This window comes from Danio rerio, chromosome 19 (genome assembly GCF_052040795.2).
Source record: "Danio rerio strain M-AB ecotype USA chromosome 19, GRCz13ab, whole genome shotgun sequence".
In the NCBI taxonomy this organism is placed as follows: Eukaryota; Metazoa; Chordata; class Actinopteri; order Cypriniformes; family Danionidae; genus Danio; species Danio rerio.
Genome location: NC_141039.2, coordinates 6,271,791 through 6,291,802, shown reverse-complemented (window position 1 = coordinate 6,291,802; position 20,012 = coordinate 6,271,791). Strand labels below are relative to the sequence as shown.

General features: G+C 38.8%; 2 protein-coding genes across 5 annotated transcripts in view; both read right to left on the bottom strand.

Annotated features, from left to right (window-relative positions):
- Positions 1 to 3,315: 3,315 nt before the first annotated feature.
- Positions 3,316 to 20,012, bottom strand: part of si:dkeyp-113d7.10 — a 28,381-nt gene continuing 11,684 nt past the window's right edge. For 2 of the 4 annotated variants that reach the window (XM_087295311.1, XM_087295312.1), the window contains 2 exons: positions 18,386 to 18,637; positions 3,316 to 5,337 (listed from right to left, as the gene is read on the bottom strand). In XM_087295311.1, coding sequence (XP_087151437.1) covers positions 5,279 to 5,337; positions 18,386 to 18,637 — 311 coding nt within the window. In that variant the 3' untranslated portion in view covers positions 3,316 to 5,278. Of the gene's footprint in view, positions 5,338 to 12,171; positions 18,638 to 20,012 lie in introns of those variants that run through there. The other 2 variants (XM_087295309.1, XM_087295310.1) reach the window with 1 other exon arrangement.
- si:dkeyp-113d7.1 lies at positions 3,676 to 5,190 on the bottom strand. Its single transcript, NM_214794.3, is given in 1 exon segment — positions 3,676 to 5,190. A coding segment is annotated over 1 exon segment (1,497 nt). The 5' UTR covers positions 5,183 to 5,190; the 3' UTR covers positions 3,676 to 3,685.

Here is a 20,012-nt window from a genome sequence, read left to right as displayed (position 1 = left end):
CAAACACAGTTGAATAGGTTTAAAGGCATGGTTCACCCTAAAATTAAAAAATTATTACTATTTCTGCATTACCGCTACCTTTACTGCATTTAAACATGTTTACATTTCTTACTTATATACAATTTTAAATACAAAAGAATATAGGCTAATCTGAAGAATTGTGGAAACTAGTAGCCATTGACTTCATGGTAGATTTCTTTTTTTAAAATGTCAATGGTTACCGGATTCCAACATTCTTCAAAATATCTTCTTTAGTGTTCGACTGAAAAAAACTGTTAAAAACTAATTTGCAACCACTTGAATGTAAATAAAAGGTAAGGAAATTCTAATTTCTGGGTGAAAATGTGTGTATAAGTAATTAAAAATATTATAATTATTAAAAAAAATGACAAACAAGTACAAAATTTAATGACTTACATAATCATCTTGAAACATGAGCAGATATGTTGATGCCAGCAGACCAAATGACGAGAAGACAGCGACCTCTGCTGTCCACTAGATCTAAAAATCATGCATTTGAAAATTATATCAAAATTAGGCATCATACAAAAAAAAAATCAATAACTCTTTCACCTTTTTAGAAAGGTCCCTTTAAAAGTAAAGCCATGTCAATAACTAATTTCATATTAATAATCCTCACATCACAGAAAGCAATCTTTAAATCTTTTTTGGCGTCCAATGTTGCAGCCAGAAGCTTGAACACAGATCTGACTCAGAAGATCCTGCTAGGCAAAACACAGCTTGAAGTCATTCAGGTTGGTACACAACAGATGCATTTAGTTCTCTAATTACCTTGGAACAGCTGGGAGTTCAGTGGGAATCAAGCCTTTATGCTTCTCTATTATCAGTCCACATGCTTGAAAAAACATGAAGCTACTGGCAATACATAACACTGTTATGTTAACTACACTTTGAAACCATTTAGCATTAATTAATGCAGCTCAAATAATTACAAGGCATGGACAGACTATAACAACTGCCTGTAAAATAACAATAGGGATCATATTTTAACATCTGCAACATTTTAAGACATCCAAATGTCTTTGGTTTATGCTAAGTTCACTTTAACCTACTTTAGACTTGTGAAAGAGGAGACTTTTGGGACTCCAATTAGGTGATAAACATCCATAATAACTATTTGGACAAGTTCAATGATTCTCAAAGGACTTTAAAATATAATCAGTGCTTGAGAAAGAAAAAACAGGTGCAGACTGGCCCATAGAAGTACAATAAAATTAATACACATCTCAACTGCTAATTAATACGTATGGTGGAGGCTGAATTTTAAACTGTTAATGGGATGGTTCACCTAAAAATGCTAATTTACTCGCTGTTTACCCCTAATTGTTTCCAAACCTTTATGACTTTCCCTTTTCCTGTCGAACACAAAAGAGGTTATTTTGAAAAATGTTGGAAACCTGTAAACACTGACTTCCATAACGGGAAAAACAAAAACTATACACTACCTTACAAAAGTATTGTCGCCTGTACAAAGTTTTAGGAACAACATATAACTTGACCTCTATCATTTGGTATCAGAAGTAAAGAGACAGTAACAGACAGTAAACAGACAGTAAAGGTCTGACTTTGCTTTGACAAAAGTCACTTAACGGAAATAATGTCCAGTATAGAATATGAAGTCATGCCGCAGTGGAAGAAGATTGAATATTGTGCATGACTCCCATGAGCTTGGAGGACTGCATCTACACATCTCTGCAATGACTCAAAGTCATCTGGAATGGCAAAGAAAGTGTTCTTCGTTCTTGCAGGACTCAAGAGTTCATCACGTTTCTTTGGATTTATCTTCAGTGCCTCCTCCTTCATCTTACCCCAGCCATGCTCAATAATGTTCATGTCAGGAGACTGGGCTGGCCAATCAGGGAGCACCTTCTTTGCTTTCAGGAGCTTTGATGTGGAGGCTGAAGTATGAGAAGGAGCGCTCTCCTGCTGAAAAATTTGCCCTCTCCTGTGGTTTGTAATGTAATGGGCAGCACAAATGTCTTGATACCTCAGGCTGTTGATGTGTCATCCACCCTGCAGATCTCTCGCACGCCCTCATACTGAATGTAACCCCAAACCATAAATTTTCCTTAACCAAACTTGACTGATTTCTGTGAGAATCTTGGGTCCATGCGGGTTCCAATAGGTCTTCTGCAGTATTTGAGATGACTGGGATGCAGTTCAACAGACGATTCATCTAAAAAATCAAGTTAATATTTGTTGGTCTTACAACTGGGATTGACAAAAAGACTTTTGTCAGGTAGTGTAGAAATCAATGGGTACCATTTTGCAGCTTTCTTCAAAATATCTTAAGAACAAAAAAGCCAAATAGGTTTGAAAAAATAAAGGTTGAGTAAATGATAGAGATTTCAGATTTGGGTGAACTATCCCTTTAAATATTGGGATCAATGCAAACAGAATGTTTGTATTTAACATTAAATATCAACCATATCTTGGTTATAATATTAAATAAAGACTGTTTACGGCTGCTAAACTTGTAGATTAAGTCTTTTTTTTAAAAAAACCAAATCTGATTGAAAGCATATGTGCACTCCGTGTTTCTCCAGCAAACACCTCAGTGTAAGAAATTCCACACAGATGATTAAGGCTACAGTCAACAAATTGTGCTGAACCCTTTATGACTCATAAGAAGGACATGTAAATATAAAAATCTGAAAACATTTGAACTGATACCAGTTTTTTAAAAAATGTAAATAAAGCTATGGTTTAGTTACTTGTAAAAATATGCTTCATGACATTTTCACAATTGTTGGTGTGCTTTGGCTGTAAATCCAGCATTTATTGGAATAGAAGTAAACAAAACCTACAGGTGCTGTTAAACTTGGTTTCACTGATGACATTTTAACTATTGGAAAGTCTCAAATATTAAAACCGTCACACTCATCAATCATTTAAAAAAATGTGCGCCACACACCAGCTGTTAGTTGCGTTTTTTCTATGTAGTTATTGAATGAAATTTAAAAGGGGTAGTTCATAAAAAAATTTTAATTTACTCAAGCGGTACTAAACCTTCATGAATTTCTTAAATCTGTTGAACAGAAAACTAGATATTCCAAAGAATGTTGAAGAAAAGAAAGTAGCAATTGACATCTATAGAAATAAAAAATACAATGGAAGTTTGGCTGTTTTTTTTATCCAAATATTTTTTATTACATCTTTCTTTGTGTTCAACTGTTGTATTTCATTTTCAGGTGAACAACCCCTTTAACAGTTCAATCAAACATTTTGTATTTGAATTTCCTCTTCATATGCACATCAAAACACAACTTAATAAAACAAAACAACAGCAGATGATCAGTTTTTAAACATTAGTTTCTTTAATAATTCATTCCAGTACATGGTTGGAGAATTACATATTATCAATAAACGTGTACACTGAGTATTTTACTGAAGGAAAGAAAACTAGAGAATGGCACTCACTACGACACAGATCAGACAAGATACAAAGACTCTCTGTAAGCTGACCGATCCCAAACATAGACACTCTCAGATCAGAAAATCAGTCACGACTGTACCCAAAAGAAGAGTAAGAAAAAGGAGACAAAAAGTATGAAAACATATATATTTTATAATATATTTATATATATTGTAGCTTTTATAAAAAACAAAACAAAAAAAAAAAAGAAACAAGAGTAATACTTTTTGAGACGTAATGAGGTTTCTTTTAGCTACTATCATTACTGAGACTGCTGCCACTGCTAAGATCGGGCCGTTCCCGTTTGTGGATCTGCTCGTGTGCTTTGAGATGACCTGATTGGCTGAAATTCTTGCCGCACTGCTGGCAGGTGTACGGCCGCTCGCCCGTGTGGATCTGCTGGTGTGCTTTTAGATGTCCCAAGCGACCGAAATGCTTGCCGCACTGGGTGCAGCCGAACGGTCGCTCCCCGGAGTGAATCTTCTCGTGCGTTTTGAGGACCCCTGAATTGCTGAAAGATTTGCCACACTGGGAGCAGCTGTACGGCTTCTCGCCCATGTGGATTTGCTGGTGATTGCGGTAACTCGTCTCTTTGCTGAAGCTCTTGCCGCAGAGCGAACAGCAGAAGGGCCGCTCTCCCGTGTGGCTCAACTGGTGGGCTTTGAGTTCCTTGGTTTGACTGAAGCTCTTGCCGCACTCAGCGCAGCTGAAAGGCTTTTCGCCTGTGTGCAGCCGCTGGTGCGAGCGGAGGTCGTCCGCTTTGGTGAAACCCTTCGGGCAGTGCGCGCAGGTGTAAGGTTTTTGCCCCGTGTGGATGAGCTGGTGCCTTTTTAAGTTGCCGGCCTGACCGAAGCTCTTCCCGCACTGGGAGCAAGTGTAAGGCCTCTCGCCGGTGTGGATGCGCTTGTGAGTTTTCAGGTTCCCCAGGGTGCTGAAGTTCTTCCCACATTGAGTGCAAGAGAATGGTTTCTCCCCTGTGGGGTTACGAGGTTTGCGTGGCGTCGGCCCGTGGCCTTTTGTGCTGGTTGGGTGGTGCGCTGCCTGCGCTTTGTTCGCATGGACTGATGTAAGTTCGTAAAGAGTGTTGGAGGAGAAATCAGAGTCCAGCTTCCCGATGCCGTCGATGAGGGTTTCCGGCCGGAGTTTGTTGAGCTCCGTGCGGAGCTCCGCCATGTGGATGGACTCCAAGCCGTTCATTTCGGTCTTGATGTGGCTGGTCATGAAGATGGGCTCGTACTCGGTCTTGATGGTGCCCAGCTCGCTGGCGTAGTAGCTGTGCAGATCCGAGTGATGCTCCGACTTGATGTACTCCAGGCTGTCCGAGACGTGGCTAATGTAATCGAACACCAGACTGGGTTCATAGTGTGACTTATAGGAGTCCAGCTCCGTGCTGTGAAAGGAATTGAGGTCGCTGTGGTGCTCGGATTTAATGTAGTCGAGGCCGCTGATTTCCATTTTGATCTGATCGGAGCCCAGCTCGGCCGTGCTCAGGGGCTGGATCACTGACAGATCCACGGTGCGTATGGGGTCCAGGTCCGGCTCGCTTTTGATGCACGGCAGCATGGCCATGGGCTCCACAATCTCCGAGGCCAGTGAGCTGAGCGTGGGGGTGCTACATTCTGACGACAGCATGGTCAGGGTCGGCGTGCCACAATCCGAGTGTAAAGGGTCATGTGGAGGAGTGCCGCATTCAGACACTAAATTATTTAGTCCTAAAGTGATGCATTCTGTCTCCAACTCCGCCATCCTGGTGGAAGCGAGTCCACCGTCTGACCGAAGCTTCCGTTATGAGGACGATACCTTACTTTCAGAGATAAAAGTGGGGTTCCTGAGTGGGGATTGTCACTGCTGCCACGGCAACCTCTGTCCTGGGTTAGGAACAACCGTGAGTCCCCTGGCTCCTGGATGGGGAGGACACAAAACAATCCAATGAACAAGATTAAAGACTTCTATTGATGATTTAAAATTCATAACTTTGCCAATAATTTGCAATGGAACCCACGTTTGATATCCTGATGAAGTAGAAATAGGCATGTATTAACACATTATTTATAATTACTGCTAAAAAAATCAGAAATAAAATCACAGAGGCACACAGATGAAGGAAAAACAACACCAGCAAAGAGTTCCAATATACTCTTTTAATTACTCTACGGTCCAGTGATAAAAAAATGACTCTACAAACAATAAAGATTGTGCTTTATCTGTAGATTTGGGGAATTGAGATTAAAGAAAGTTGAAAGTGCTTGATTGTAAAGATTTAAGCTGAATGAGTGGAGGTTTTTGTGCACATCATGAAAAAAACAAACACAAAATGTGCACAACTGACGCCTTTTACTGTGTATTTAATCATGCACCACAAAGCATGATGGGATACGTAGTTTGTCATGTCAGTTTTGTTATAAACCAGTCATAAATGTCATGTTTTCACTAGCATTAATGCATTTTTCCAAAATGATCTAAATCCATAACGTATATAGCTTTAGGTTCATTCATAATTGCAACTTATTCTCATGTAATTCTTTTGATCACAAACATCAGTATGTGGCATTTCCGTGCACTGAATTCAAACGCAATCATTCTGATATGATTTGAATGAACCGTGTGCAGGATATTGTCAAGTCAAAAGCATCCAAACAATGCTCAATTAAACAAATTCACACCATTTGATGTTTTGCATGCACTTCAAACGTCATTCCAAAATGGCTGTTTCTTGAATGCATGTGACAAACGTATTCATGCAAAACAACATATTGACACGCATGGTGTGTATTTGCTATGCAGCACGCTAATACACGCTTATAGCGAATATGCATGAAAACCTTCAATCTGACACGAGCATCTACACCTCAGGATGTCAAAGTCAGCCTGACACATTAGATAAGCGTTCCAACCAGATGTTCACGTCAGGTTTATGACAAAAGATATTCACAAAGTATATAAAAACCAAGTAAATCCATGAAGCAACAAAACAAAAGAGCTCGATCCGCGCTGGTGTAATTACAGCGTCGTGTCATCCGCGTAATTGTGTGTCTGAAAGTGCACAATTTAGGCCGGCGAAATTCAAAATACTGAATAAAAACATGTATAAATGCTTAGCATAGATGTGCATTATAAAAAATAATCTAGTCGAAGCTAACTGAAGGAACCAAAAAAAAAAAAAACAAGCAACTAGTCAAAGGCAGCTTCGCTAGTTCGCCACGCATCATGCACTTTTCTGCTGCCTTTCTTGAATCTGGCGGCGTTTTGCACACAATAAATCTTTAGCATTTTTTTTCCTACATCGGAACAGTTTAATCCATGACGACCTGGGACTGCGAACGCGCGATCCGAGCACGGAACGGGTGTCGAATAGCGGGTACATCGGCACGCAGGGCGCGCTTCGGTGTTTCCAGCGGTGGTGATGAAGAACATACAAAGGCAGGAGGGTGAAAATGCCACAGCTTCAGCGTGCGCGAGCCAGTGGCCATCTTGTTTGTAGCTGAACGGAGCTGAATCAGCCAACTGAGCGATCCGCTGTGGGAAAGTTGAGCCAGCTGCAACTTTTAAACGCAAACGTCGACTCGTTCACCTTTGCGTAACAATGCAAAAACGCGACCGAAGCGCGTGTGTGTTGTTGAGTTGCACGACTGTTCGTGCACACTCTCATCACCACCTATTAGGAGGAGATAAAACAGATGAAAACAGCTTGAAAGGACGCATCGGCGACTTTCTCTCTTTCTTTTTACCTGTTCATTGCCTTTTTTTCGGCCGTCAACGCGCCGTTAGCAAAACCCACATCAAACCCCTACCGGACCCGCCACGTCCACCTCGGCCCCAGCGTCCAGCAGCCTCCCTGTCGCACACACTCCTTCTCCTTCTCTCTCTCCTCCCTCTCATTGACTAATTCCGCTTCGTTTTCACTCCCGTTGTCGCTTTCCTCCGGGTTTCAGCCGTTCCACTTCCGTCGTAAAAATGTAAATGCGCGCGCAGCTTCGGCTTTTTACTAAGCTCCTACTTTGTTTACTTCCGACAAATGCGCGTTTTTTTTTTATCGGAGGACTCTGAGGGGAAATGAAATAAACATCTGCACGGACTAAGATAACAGTGTTTTGTGCTGCCAGATGTTCTTCGCCTCGTTTAAATGCTATCTTCATACATCACCCTGAGGATAAGCTTCGTGACAAAAGCTAAACATCAAATGCTCGGGCACTTCAGAGAGAAGTGGATTAATAAATATCGCGTGATTAGCACTAAACGATGATTATGTAAACGAGGAGACCCGCATTCCTTTGCGAAGGACAATGGGGCTGTGGAAATACACACATTGTAGCTAATGAGTGTAAATATAGCAAATCTATCAAACAATAATTGTAAACAACATATCTAAAATAAACAAATGATGTGATTAATTGAGATGCGTAAATTAGATATGCAAGATGACCGATTTTCAACCAGATACAATTGTTTTAAAAATAGGACAAAATGTGTTATGAAGTGGGCAGGGGCGTAGTGGACATTTTAAAAGTGTGGGGGGGTAGCTGTATGAATTCCAAAGGTTTACATTCTTAATCCCCTGTTTCTAAATTGTCTCGTCTCTAAAAGTAAAGGGGACGTATCCCCACTGTCCTCCCAGGTTTCTACGCCCCTTGAAGTGGGAATATGCACAAATTAGCTTTTAATAATAAATATTCAAGTATACATTAATTGCATGAAAGCCTATAAATGAAGAATATCACAGGATTGGCAGTGCGATATTGCTGTATATTGGCACTGGTGGTAGGCGTGAGTGCCTTACTGTGTGTTCACACCGAAGGCGGTGAAAGCGTCAAAAGTTGCTCTGGCCGCCCTGGCGACAAGGCTGTCTGCCTTCAACCCAGGCAGTGAGAGCGTCAAAATTCGTTATATAGATCTCGTATTTTTAAAGTTGTCGTTGCAGCATCATATCAGTTACATTCCCGCATCAAACATGCTTTCTTGCGTGAAAATGTTGAGCACTTCTTTACAAATTTATTTAACTACGGAAGATCAAGTTGCATGTGGTGTGGCTTCGCTCCACTTATCCAATGAGTGTCGAAATGTCTGGAATATTTTGAAGCAGCCAAAAAAAAAAAATAATAATAATATATATATATATATATATATATATATATATATATATATATATATATATATATATATATATATATATATATTTTTTTTTTTTTAAATTATTATTTTTTTGTTTTAATTAATGCACATTGGTCAGTAACTTGCCAGTAACTTTTTAAATGCATGTTCCTGTAAGAAAAAATTGCAAATAATCTGACGACTGCAATTATCAAATCCTTGTTGTCGGAACCAAAGTTTACAGTGACAGTGTTCTCTGGAATCCTCTCAAGCGTGGACGTCTACATTCCGATTGCTTGCCGCTAAATCCCATCATAGCTCATTACCATAAAATTGACTTGATTTCAACTGTCCTTGACGCCCACACTGGTGAAGATGCGCCACGCTGCATGAATGACTTCCGGCTACTTTGACGCCTCTTTCGGTCTGAACGCATACAGTTAATGTCCCACCAGTGACGATATACAGTCAAATCGCACTGCTACTCATTTGGTTTTGCATTTATACAACAGTTTAACGACATAATCGTAAATATAAAAATATACCAACTACAGAGAGTCTCAAAATCCTTTTGTATGAGGAACTACTTTCTTCCGCCATTCATTCACATCTGCAGCTGATGTCAGAACAGCAGAAACTACTTTTAAACAACTACATTCTCTCGTAAAAAGTCTCAAAAGTACATTATGTTGTCCAACAGCTGCAATATTTGTCCAACTAGTGAGTTTATCGATCTGCTGTTGCGGAGTAATACACAAGAGTGAAGAGGCTGCACGAGTTCAGATATTGCATAATGTCGCACGGCTATCACCCAATCAGAGTCGAGAACCAGACAGAACTGTTGTGCAAATGGGATTATGCACAACACATAAATAAGGCAAAATATTAAGTTAATAATGACAACATAATATATGAGCAATATCACACGAGTAGCAGTGCGATATGGCTGTATATCGGCACTGGTGGGAGGCAGTTTGATGGCATAATTGTGTATATAAAAACAAAATCAAACATGGAGATTCTCAAAAACCCTTTTGTATGAGGAACTACTTTCTTCCGGATTGAAATCATAAGCTGACAGTTAAACAGCTGAGCGAGCATCTTTTAAACTTTAGATCTGTAGTGTCTGCTTTTTGCTGGCTGTATGTGGGCGGAGTAGTACACAAAGAGTAAAGAGGCTGTAGGAGTTCTGATATTGCAGAATATTGCACGGCTATCAGCCAATCAGATTTGAGAACCAGACAGAACTGTTGTATAAAATGAATTAAATAAGGATGACAGATGTTACCAGGCTGGTGAGGGATTCTAACTGTAGGTTGCTGTTTACAAGTGTTTTCCCCATTGCTTTTGACTCAAAAATGTTTTGGGTGATCCGCCAACTGGGCTAAAAAAAAAATAAAAATTCAAAAGATTAAGAGGGAGCAAGACCTGAGAGGAAAGAAATAATCATCATTAAAACAGGGAGATTTAAGTAGCTGATTTTACACCATCTATAAAACTTTACTCACTCCTCGCTCGTTTTGGTGTTTACAACAGTAAAACTACACAGATTTTAAATTGGTTTCTGACAGGGAAAAAAAATCTCAGGTAAAAGTTAATGTTCAAATGGGCAATCCTTTCTTTAAAGAGCATTTGGATATTGGCGTCTTTTGCACCTCACACACTGCAGTGTGCAGCAATTTCCACAACTGATAGAGATCTAACTGCAAGCGTCACACAGCTGTTACTGCTTAGACAAATCACAATAGCATAAAACAGGAAGTCTTTTTTTTTTTAAGTTGCATCTAGCTGGAGGACTTTACTGTAGAATTTATTAAAAAGCCAAACCCTTTGGGTCATTTTATTGGTTGCCTTTTGCACATCTGTGCATCCATGCTTAAAATAACTACTTTTTTGTTGTTGTTGTTGTTGAAAATAGGCTGTTTACCGCTCCCCTAAGGTTAAACGTTGAGTTTTTCTGTTGTTGAATCCATTCAGCTGATCTCCTGGGCTGGCAGAAGCACTATTAGCTTAGCTTAGCATAAATCATTGAATCGGATTAGACCATTAGCATTTAAATCTGGACTCTACTGTTGTTACATCGTGTACTGAGACAGACAGAAAATGAAAAGTTGCTATGTTTAAAGTCGATATGACCAGATATGTTACTCTCATTTAAGAAATTTTTCTGCACCATGACAACAACAGGCACATTGACAAATTAGAAAACAACTTTTCATAGACCAGAGGTCTAAGCACACAAATGTAAGCACAGAAGAGTAAAGCTTAAAACTGTTGGAGTTTCCATTCAGTTGACCTCCGGGTCTGACAGAAGCACTTTTAGCTTAGCTTAGCATAAATCATTGAATCGGATTAGACCATTAGCATCTCACAATAATAATAATAAAAAAAAAACGTTTCAAAAGTATTTTAATTGAAATCTGCACTCTACTGTTGTTAAATCATGTACTGAGCCAAAAAATGAAACTGAAACAGACAAAAAAATGAAAAGTTGCTATGTTTAAAGTCGTTATGACAAGGAACATTACTCTCTTTCAAGGAGTTTTTCTGCACCATGGAAACAACAGGCGAATTAACAAATTAGAAAACACCTTCTTTTCATAGACCAGTGGTCTGAGCACACAATGTACCAACAAAAGAGTAAAGCCTAAAATAGCTTGAAACCGTTTTTGAATCCATTCAGCTGATCTCGGGGTCTAACAGAAGCACTTTTAGCTTAGCATAAATCATTTAATCGAATTAGACATTAGACATTAGCATCTCACAATTTTTTTAAAAGTTTCAATAGTTTTCCTGTTTAAATCTGGACTCTACTGATTTTAAAGTCGATATGGCAAGCAACTTTACTCTCATTCAAAGTATTTTTCTGATTAGAAAACAACTTTTCATAGACCATTGGTCTTAGCACACAATGTAACTTCAGAAGAGTCAAGCTTTTTATAGGAAAATTATCAGAAAAACTTTGAATTATTTGAGTGAGATGCTAAGGGTCCAATCCGATTCGATGACTTATGCTAAGCTAAGCTAAAAGTGCTCCCGCCAGACATGGAGATTGGTTGAATGGATTCAGAAATAGTAAAACTCGACTGTTTACTCTAGGGGAGTTGTAAAATGAGCCCTGAAATGTGAAGCAATCTTTTAGGAAAACTATTCCTTAAAGATTCTTGCTATTGTCCAGCTCAGAAATACACTGCATATATAGGCACTTTTTGCATACGCACAATTTTAAGAACCACAATACGCTGTTTACATATGTTTTCATTAATAATCTACAATCAGTATTCTATATTGTTTACATTCATAGATATTTATATATTTACATTTCATAATTATACTTCTGTCACTTGTTTGTATGTATACTTGTTTATATATATATATATATATATATATATATATATATATATATATATATATATATATATATGTGTGTGTGTGTGTATGTCCTGTATGATGTGTATGTTGTGTGTATGACTTCACTGTGGACGGAAAAGTAAGAATTTCATTGCACAGGGAAACGGGTTTCCTTACTGTGCACATGACAATAAACAAATTATATCTTGAATTGAATTGAAAAGATATAGACAAACGACCAATCCTAATGTAGCAGACCGTTTCAATAATTAAAATAAAAATGAACAATGTAACAGTTGCATTTTCCCACCTTTTAATGTATTGCCATAATTCAAATGTACAACTACTTCCAGTCACATTAAAAGACATTTCAGTGATTAAAAAAAAAAAAATCACCTTTTTTGGGGGGGAAAAAATTGAAATCAAATGTTGTTTCAAAAAACAGGCATTCACAAAATCATCCAATCAAAAATACAAATATACACAACTTCCCTTTTGTAACCATCACTGACCGAAATGTTGTGCAACACTGACAAGATTTAGCATTTAATTCCCATGTACGTGGTTCATAATTAGCTGTGCACTTTCGAAAAGTCACACATATCAGTTTGACAATCCCCCCTTTTTTAATTTAGACCTGTAAATTTAGACAAAAATTGCTGAATGTAAACCCAAATATGCTAAAATCACATGAACAAGTCCTGAGATAATGAACTGATAAAACAAAAAAACCCATCTGATTTCAAAGTAATGCTTTCAGACAACCGACAAAACTGAGGTATGGATGTTTGGAGTAACAGTGCAAAATATATACTGAAGAGAAAAATCAAATGGGAAAAGAAAATTAATACTAAGCATTTACCGGTCAAATGCTGAACTCTTAAGATCAATTCAAAGCGACTATGCAGTAACTTAAAACTACTGACCATGATCCATGGAAAAAGAGATGATCCAATTGGTCTGGTATAAGAGCTAGTGTTATTTTCAATACACAAATAGATTTATAAAAAAAAAGGATAAAAGTCATCATCATGCATAACATTAAAAACATCTACATTTTCAAGTAAGTTTGTAGGAATTATGCAGATCTGTGGGTGAATGAAGGACTGCATCACAAACTCATTTTACAGATTGTTTGGCTTCTGTTTGCTTTGCTTCATAAAAAAAAACAATGAATTTCTGATATCAACACCAGTCAGTTAAGTTCCATCATGACCGACTGCAGACGCAAATGCACACACAATTTCAGGCACTACATACAGCACAGAGTTGCAATGTCGTTTTTACAAGAAACCACACCACACATTCGCCAATACTAACTGAATAAATAGCTACGCCCCAAAATGGATTCGCATGCTAATTTACTTTAATCGGTGCTCTTAAATAGATGAGCCTACAAGGGGCTGTCAAAGGCAAAATTCAAGTCCTTCAATACTCATTTAAATTGCTTATTGTGACTTAGAATACACTACCTGACAAAAGTTGTGTCGCCTATCCAAGTTTTAGGAACAACAAATAATAACTTAACTTCTTGTCGATCATTTAGTTCAAAATCAAATCAATCTTGCAGGACTTCCAGAGTTCGTCAAGCTTTTTTGGATTTATCTTCAATTCCTCTGTCGTCTTACCCCAGATATGATCAATAATGTTCATGTCTGGTGACTGGGCTGGTGAGTCCTGGAGCACGTTGACCTTCTTTGCTTTTAGGAACTTTGATGTGGAGGCTGAAGTGTGAGAAGGAGCGCTATCCTGCTGAAGATTTCGCCCTCTGCTGTGGTTTGTCATGTAATGGTCAGCACAAATGTCTTGATGCCTCAGGTTGTTGATGTTGCCATCCACTCTGCAGATCTCTCGCACACCCCATACTGAATGTAACCCCAAACCATGATTTTTTTCCTTCACCAAACTTGACTGATTTCTGTGAGAATCTCGGGTCCATGCTAGTTCCAGTAGGTCTTCTGTAGTATTCGTAATGATTGGGATGCGGTTCAGAAGTCAAGTTATTATTATTTGTTGCTCTTACAACTGGGATTGACGACAAGACTTTTGTCAGGTAGTGTACATGCCAACACACCAAACTCTACACCTTGTTCTTTTAGAGCATTTCCTGGTGCATTTTAAAAAGCTTGTTTGTTTAGGCATAAAAGAAGGCAATCGTGTTCAGATCTGCACCAAACAATTGCTCCGTGGTCACTTGCCCTACTTGAATCCAATCTATGGAGTGGTGAGAAAACCATAAAACCTAACCACCCATGCTCTATCCTGATTTATGATGGGTTATGTATATTAACTGCAACTAGTTTTGCTAATATCTATCAGAATAACTCATGCATTATCCTAAAGTTTAAAAAGACCATGTGAAATTTGGCCGGACTAATATTTTAGAACTACTTAAACCACATTTAAAAAAAAAAAAAAAAAGCAAAGAAAACCACCATAAATCTGCAGATCTTTACTTCCTTTAGTTCAGATGAGTCTCTATGACCAAAGGCAAGGAAGTTTACTCGCATGTGACTTTATTGCCTAATGTTGGCCTATATAGACATGTCGCCTTGAGAAAATGATCCAAGTAAATCTACTTTGGAACAAAGCAAAGAATCTACAGGTGTGAAAATGCCCTCAAGCCCAAAGTATATTTCGGTTTTTATATGCATGTCTGGGCAGTGTTTCTCAACCACATTCCTGGAGGAGGACAAAATTTTCCAGGCTGCGTCTGAAATTGCATACTTCCATACTATATAGTACGCTAAAAATAGTATGCGAGCAAAGTAGTATGTCCGATTTCATAGAATTTAAAAACGATATGTGAGAAGTACACAGATGACCTACTACTTCCGGCGAGATTCTGAAGTGTGAATCTGATGGATGCTTAGCTATCCCATGATGCGTCGCAAGAGAATTCATGAATGGGAGCGACTCAGTTGACGGGGGGTAGGTTACTTAATTATGACAAAATGATGGATGTAGTACATCGGCGGTCATTCAACCTACTCACATTTATACTGTACAGAACGTACATTTTTAAAGGGTCGAGTAATACATTTAAATTCAAATGCAGTACCTACTGAGTAGTAGGCGATTTCGAACCAAAGTTCTAAAGTTCTAAACCAAACACACCTGATTCAGATCTTCAGCTCATTAGCAGAGTCGGAAAGACCTGACATAAGAGACATCCAAAAGTTGCAGTGGCGGTGGTCCTCCAGGAATGTGGTTAGGAAACAATGCGTTAGGGTATGCATACAGTGTGTGTGTGATGCAAATTGCCCCAAGCACAGTATGGTGAGCCTCCAGTAGGATTTTTCTATCCATACAGCACATAAGCAATTAGTTTTTCACTTAATTTGACCCGAAAGGTGTCAAAACTGAACTGCTTTTGTAACGATCATATTAAAAGCACCTGATCAATCAGGGAATGATACGCAAGTCCAGAATACCAGTCAGTGAGTGACTGTGGATAGCCAAACTTCGATTATCAAAAGTTTGCATCTATACTGAAATGATCGCCGTCATTTCGAAACTAAAATGGAGTCTTCTGCATTTTCAAAATGCTCCATTTTCATGGGTCGAAGATGCCGGAGTAGTGTGAACAGCAAGGGTCTGTACCATGACGGCAGATTAGCTGGCTAGCCAGTTAAGTTTCAGTTCAGTTTGCACCAATTCTGGACTTTAGCTACCATCAAGAAAGCTCAGCTGCTCCATGACAACAAAGAGTGATCAAACTGAAACTTAACTGGCTACCCAGGCATAACCATAACAAAAAAAGTGTACTTGCTTTTAAGATAAAAAGTGTAAACAGCTTCTTCTAGAGCTTTGTTTACGTTATCTATGGGCTCTATGCACAGATAGTGTTATTCAGCCAATGATAAACTTTCAGTGAAAGTTTATTCTGACTATTTTTAATTTCATAAGGCTCCTTTTACAGCATCAATCTTGTAATAATATAATTACAATACATTCAGTTTAATAGACTTAAGCATTCATTTAGTTGTTCAAGTGTAAAACGAGAAGAAAGAGACTAATCAAAATCAGCAGACGAGAGCAGAAACTCTTGAAAATATTGGGGTAAAATATTTTAAAGACATGCCAGGGGGAGATGGATTTTAATGCAGTGTTTCTTGTCCAGTCTGAGGCCCACTTTATATCATATATCTATCAGGCAGTGAAGATCAATGACTTTTAAAGAAATCAAACCTTAAACATGGCAATTGTATAATGGAATGGCAGTTGACCAGAAGCCCTGAGGCTGGCAGGTTGAAATTAAAAGTCTGTGTGCATATACCATATTTACACAAAACTAAAACATTTTAGTTTATTTTCTCTCGTCTTAAGTCATAATGATGGATTTTTTTTTATGTATTTCAAAGCTACAGAACTAGCCGTTATTATTATTACAGTTATTATGGTTAAAAGATGAAGTGTCGTCCAAGTTTTAATGCAATTTGAGGAGTAACAATGAAAACACAGCTATTGGGATTTATAAATCTACCTCACGTACGCGTAAAAAAACAGAAGAATACTTTGGGCTTAACTAATATAACCAGTCCCTGTTGAGTTCCAACAACTCTAGAGTAATTTAGACTTTACTAATCTAACCAGTTGTCATTTACTCAATGTCATTCTGGCCACGAAAGAAAACATTTGTTAAATTTTTTTGGCTGTCGTTTCTATGCTCATCTATACGTTTTTTTTATTTTTTTTATTAACATTTGTAATTACAAGGAAATCATCACTGACTACGCAGTTAAAGAAAATCTAGAACTGAGCACTAAGCACAAGTATAAAGTAATTAGTATCCAAACAAAAGGTAGGGTGCTAAACTATGAGCTAATCGGCTTATAGAACGGTTAAATCTAGGCACTAGCAAAAGATGACATACTTCATTATAATCTACTAATGAAGATACTCAGTACAAAAAAAGCTTAAGAGTCATGATGTAACATGTAATGGCCCATAATAGTAATAATAATAATAATAAAAAAGTACATGTGGTCGAAAAAAGGTTTCCCTTCATTGTAATCTTTGGGTTGCAAGTTCTTGGTACCTTCCTATGGGGACAAAAGATAGCATAAAACGAAAAAAAAAATAAGCCACATTTTTAAATGCACAGTCAAATAATGTGTAGGCCAAAAGCCGGTCCCGTTCCATTTTGTAAACTTTTTTGATTCGGATCTTAACTTCTAATATTGCAGAAGTCCCAAAAGATATGATCCCACCGATGAGGTATTGATCCAAAAAGTGAGAGCAACATCTTGTACTTTTTCCCCATCATGCTTATTACTGGCAGGGATATTGTAAAAACTTCAGGGTCGAGATCGGGAATGTGCATAACAAGTGGGAATCCGCTGTTACCGTTCCCGTCGATATAAGGTGTACATATAGGGACCATCCGCCATTTTAGAAATGGTAACTACTTCCATATGGAAGACTCCATATTCAGATATATGCCATTGACACTGGAAAAAAACAACATATCAACAACTGAGCATTACTCCAAGTTCAAGATGTAGAGCAAACACTACACGTAATCAGTACAGGAAGACGCTACTCTAGTCGAGGATACCAGAAAAGTCAGATCCTCTTTGTGAATATGGTGAAGGATTAGGAACTTGAAGTCTCTTTCAAATGAACTTTTCTCTTCATCCTGCTTGCAAACTGCTCCTTGGTTGTGCACGTCATGCAATGTTGACTATTGTGCATTTTAAAAATCTGTACGCCATCTTCCATCCATTGTGACAGGTTGATGAAAAATATCCAAAAAATCCAGTATGACATCAAAACGTAAGAGGTATTTCATGTTGAGTTCAAAGTCAAAAAAGATGGTCGATTTGATCGCAGGAGACGCGTTACACTAACTCTGGTTTGTTCGATCACATTCAAAACTTTGTTAAACGAAAAAACAACACCAGCATGCTACAAGAGACGTAACAACTGCGCTCCTCTTCTGTTACACAACAGCTTCATATTATGTTTGAAATATTTACACAGGTCTTTGAAACCTTGTGTTACGAAAAAGAAAAATCACACTTAATGAAAAAAAGTCTTCGATTCTTATTCTGATGATCTGTACAGCCCTACTTTGATATTTACAATGCGTACACAGCTTGTCGTTACTGACATTTGTTGTTTCTTCAGTTGATATTTGAATCCCTAAAATTAGGGAACTGAAATGAAGGTAAAAAGCATCTGAAGATCCTCAGAGTACCTTCAAACTAACAAAAAAAGGCTACAAGCTTTGCATTTTCTTTAGCAGAACTTGAAATGAAATTTACCGTCTCGACCAAATTACAACAAACATTCCCTTTTTCAATTCATTTCCTAAATTCCCCGATTACATGATTTTGTCCGTGTGCGTTCGTAAGTGAGCCTGGAGTCTCGATGACTGGGAGAAGCTCTTTCCGCATTGTGGGCACTGGTTAGGCGTCTCCTCATGTGTTTGCCGGTGAGCTCTGAGAAGATGTGCTCGACTGAACTTTCGCCCGCACTCTTTGCAAGCATGGGATTTCCTCCTACCTTTGTGTTTCGAGGACTCGCATCTGTTCGTGGCCTCGTCGTCATCTTCGTCGTCCTCCTCATCTTCATTCTCTTCTTCCTTTCTCTTCTGGTTACTCTTTGGGCCTTTGCTGCTTTGTGAATCGGCTGGTTCCGTGGACGCTTCTACACTTGGAGCAGCATCCATTGACTCATCGTCATCCTCAAGCAACTGGGAAGGGAGTGTCAGGAGTCTTTGCAACATTGAAGGGGATCTGATTTGAGAGTCATCACCTATGCAAAAAAAAAAAAAAAAAAGAAGGAAACATTGATATGCGTTCAAATTTTAGATGTATTAAGCCTAGGACACAACAAGCTAATGTGCAAGATCAGCTGCATCAGGACCAAAAAGCTGTGTGTGAACATATGAAACAGAAGGCAGCCGACCAAAATTCCACAAAGGAAAACTAGAACTAGTGATGCACACTTACAAAAAAGTGTTCAGTACCACTTTTACAGTACTTGTCACTCATCACGAAAAGATTTGCTTGTGCAAATCATTCATTTTCATCCGCTTTCATGGGGCCGGGTCGCAGGGGCAGCAGTCTTAGGAGAGAACCCTAGACTTTCCTCTCCCCAGATACTTACTCCAGCTCCCCCAGGGAGATCCAGAGGTGTTCCCAGGCCAGCTGAGAGATATAGTCCCATCAGCGTGTCCTGAGTCTTCCCTTGGCCTTCTGCCGATGGGACATGACTGGAATATCTTCCTAGGTAGGCGTCTAGGAGGCATCCGAAACAGATGCCCGACTCACCTCAGCAGACTTCTCTCGATGTGGAGGAGCACTCCTCCCGGGTGACAGAGCTCCTCACCCTATCTATGAGGGTGCACCCTGCCACCCTGCGAATGAAACTCATTTTTGCCTCGTATATCCAAAATCTTGTCCTTTCAGTCATGACACAAAGCTCATGACCATAGGTGAGAGTATGAACGTAGATTGACCGGTTGCAAATATTTGACAAAAGCATCAAAACTACAATACAATTGTTTCTTTGCGTTTCCCCTTGACTTGAACGGTTTATTTGGTTACATCACTTCACACGTTTTTGATCTCACGCTCTGATTCGATGCCAAACAACCAATTAAAGTACTCTTTTGCCAATGTCTGACACGTGCTTAATCAGGCCAAGTTGTGACACTAGGGGCGTGCTTACACTATGTACAGTTGCCTTGAACCTTGCCAAAGCACGCTTGTCCCCCTTCCCTTCTCCACCTGACGGCCGGCACTCACATTGCATCTGAGCCCGAGCACGCTTACGTCATTGATGCTACGCTGTTCAGTTTAACATAAGAGAAGCGTTCTCGCTCAGCACAGTGGAGATTTCTTTAGTTATATCATTTTAGTCATTTATTATGCATTCAAATATTTCGCCGAAAAGATTGGCCACTTTTAATAAATAAAATATAAATAATCAAAGTATTCATTCTGCAGGTATTAGGAGGTTTGCTGAAGGTGCACCTGTCGTGCAGTGAGGGGTTTGCCTCTTTAGTAAACTGCGACAGTTTGTGTTCATTGAACAGAAGGAATGATTCATAAATCCATATGAAACAGTCCCTTGAAAGTCACGCCTCGTCTTCAGTTTCTGGCTCAGATGGGCTTTGCACTCACAC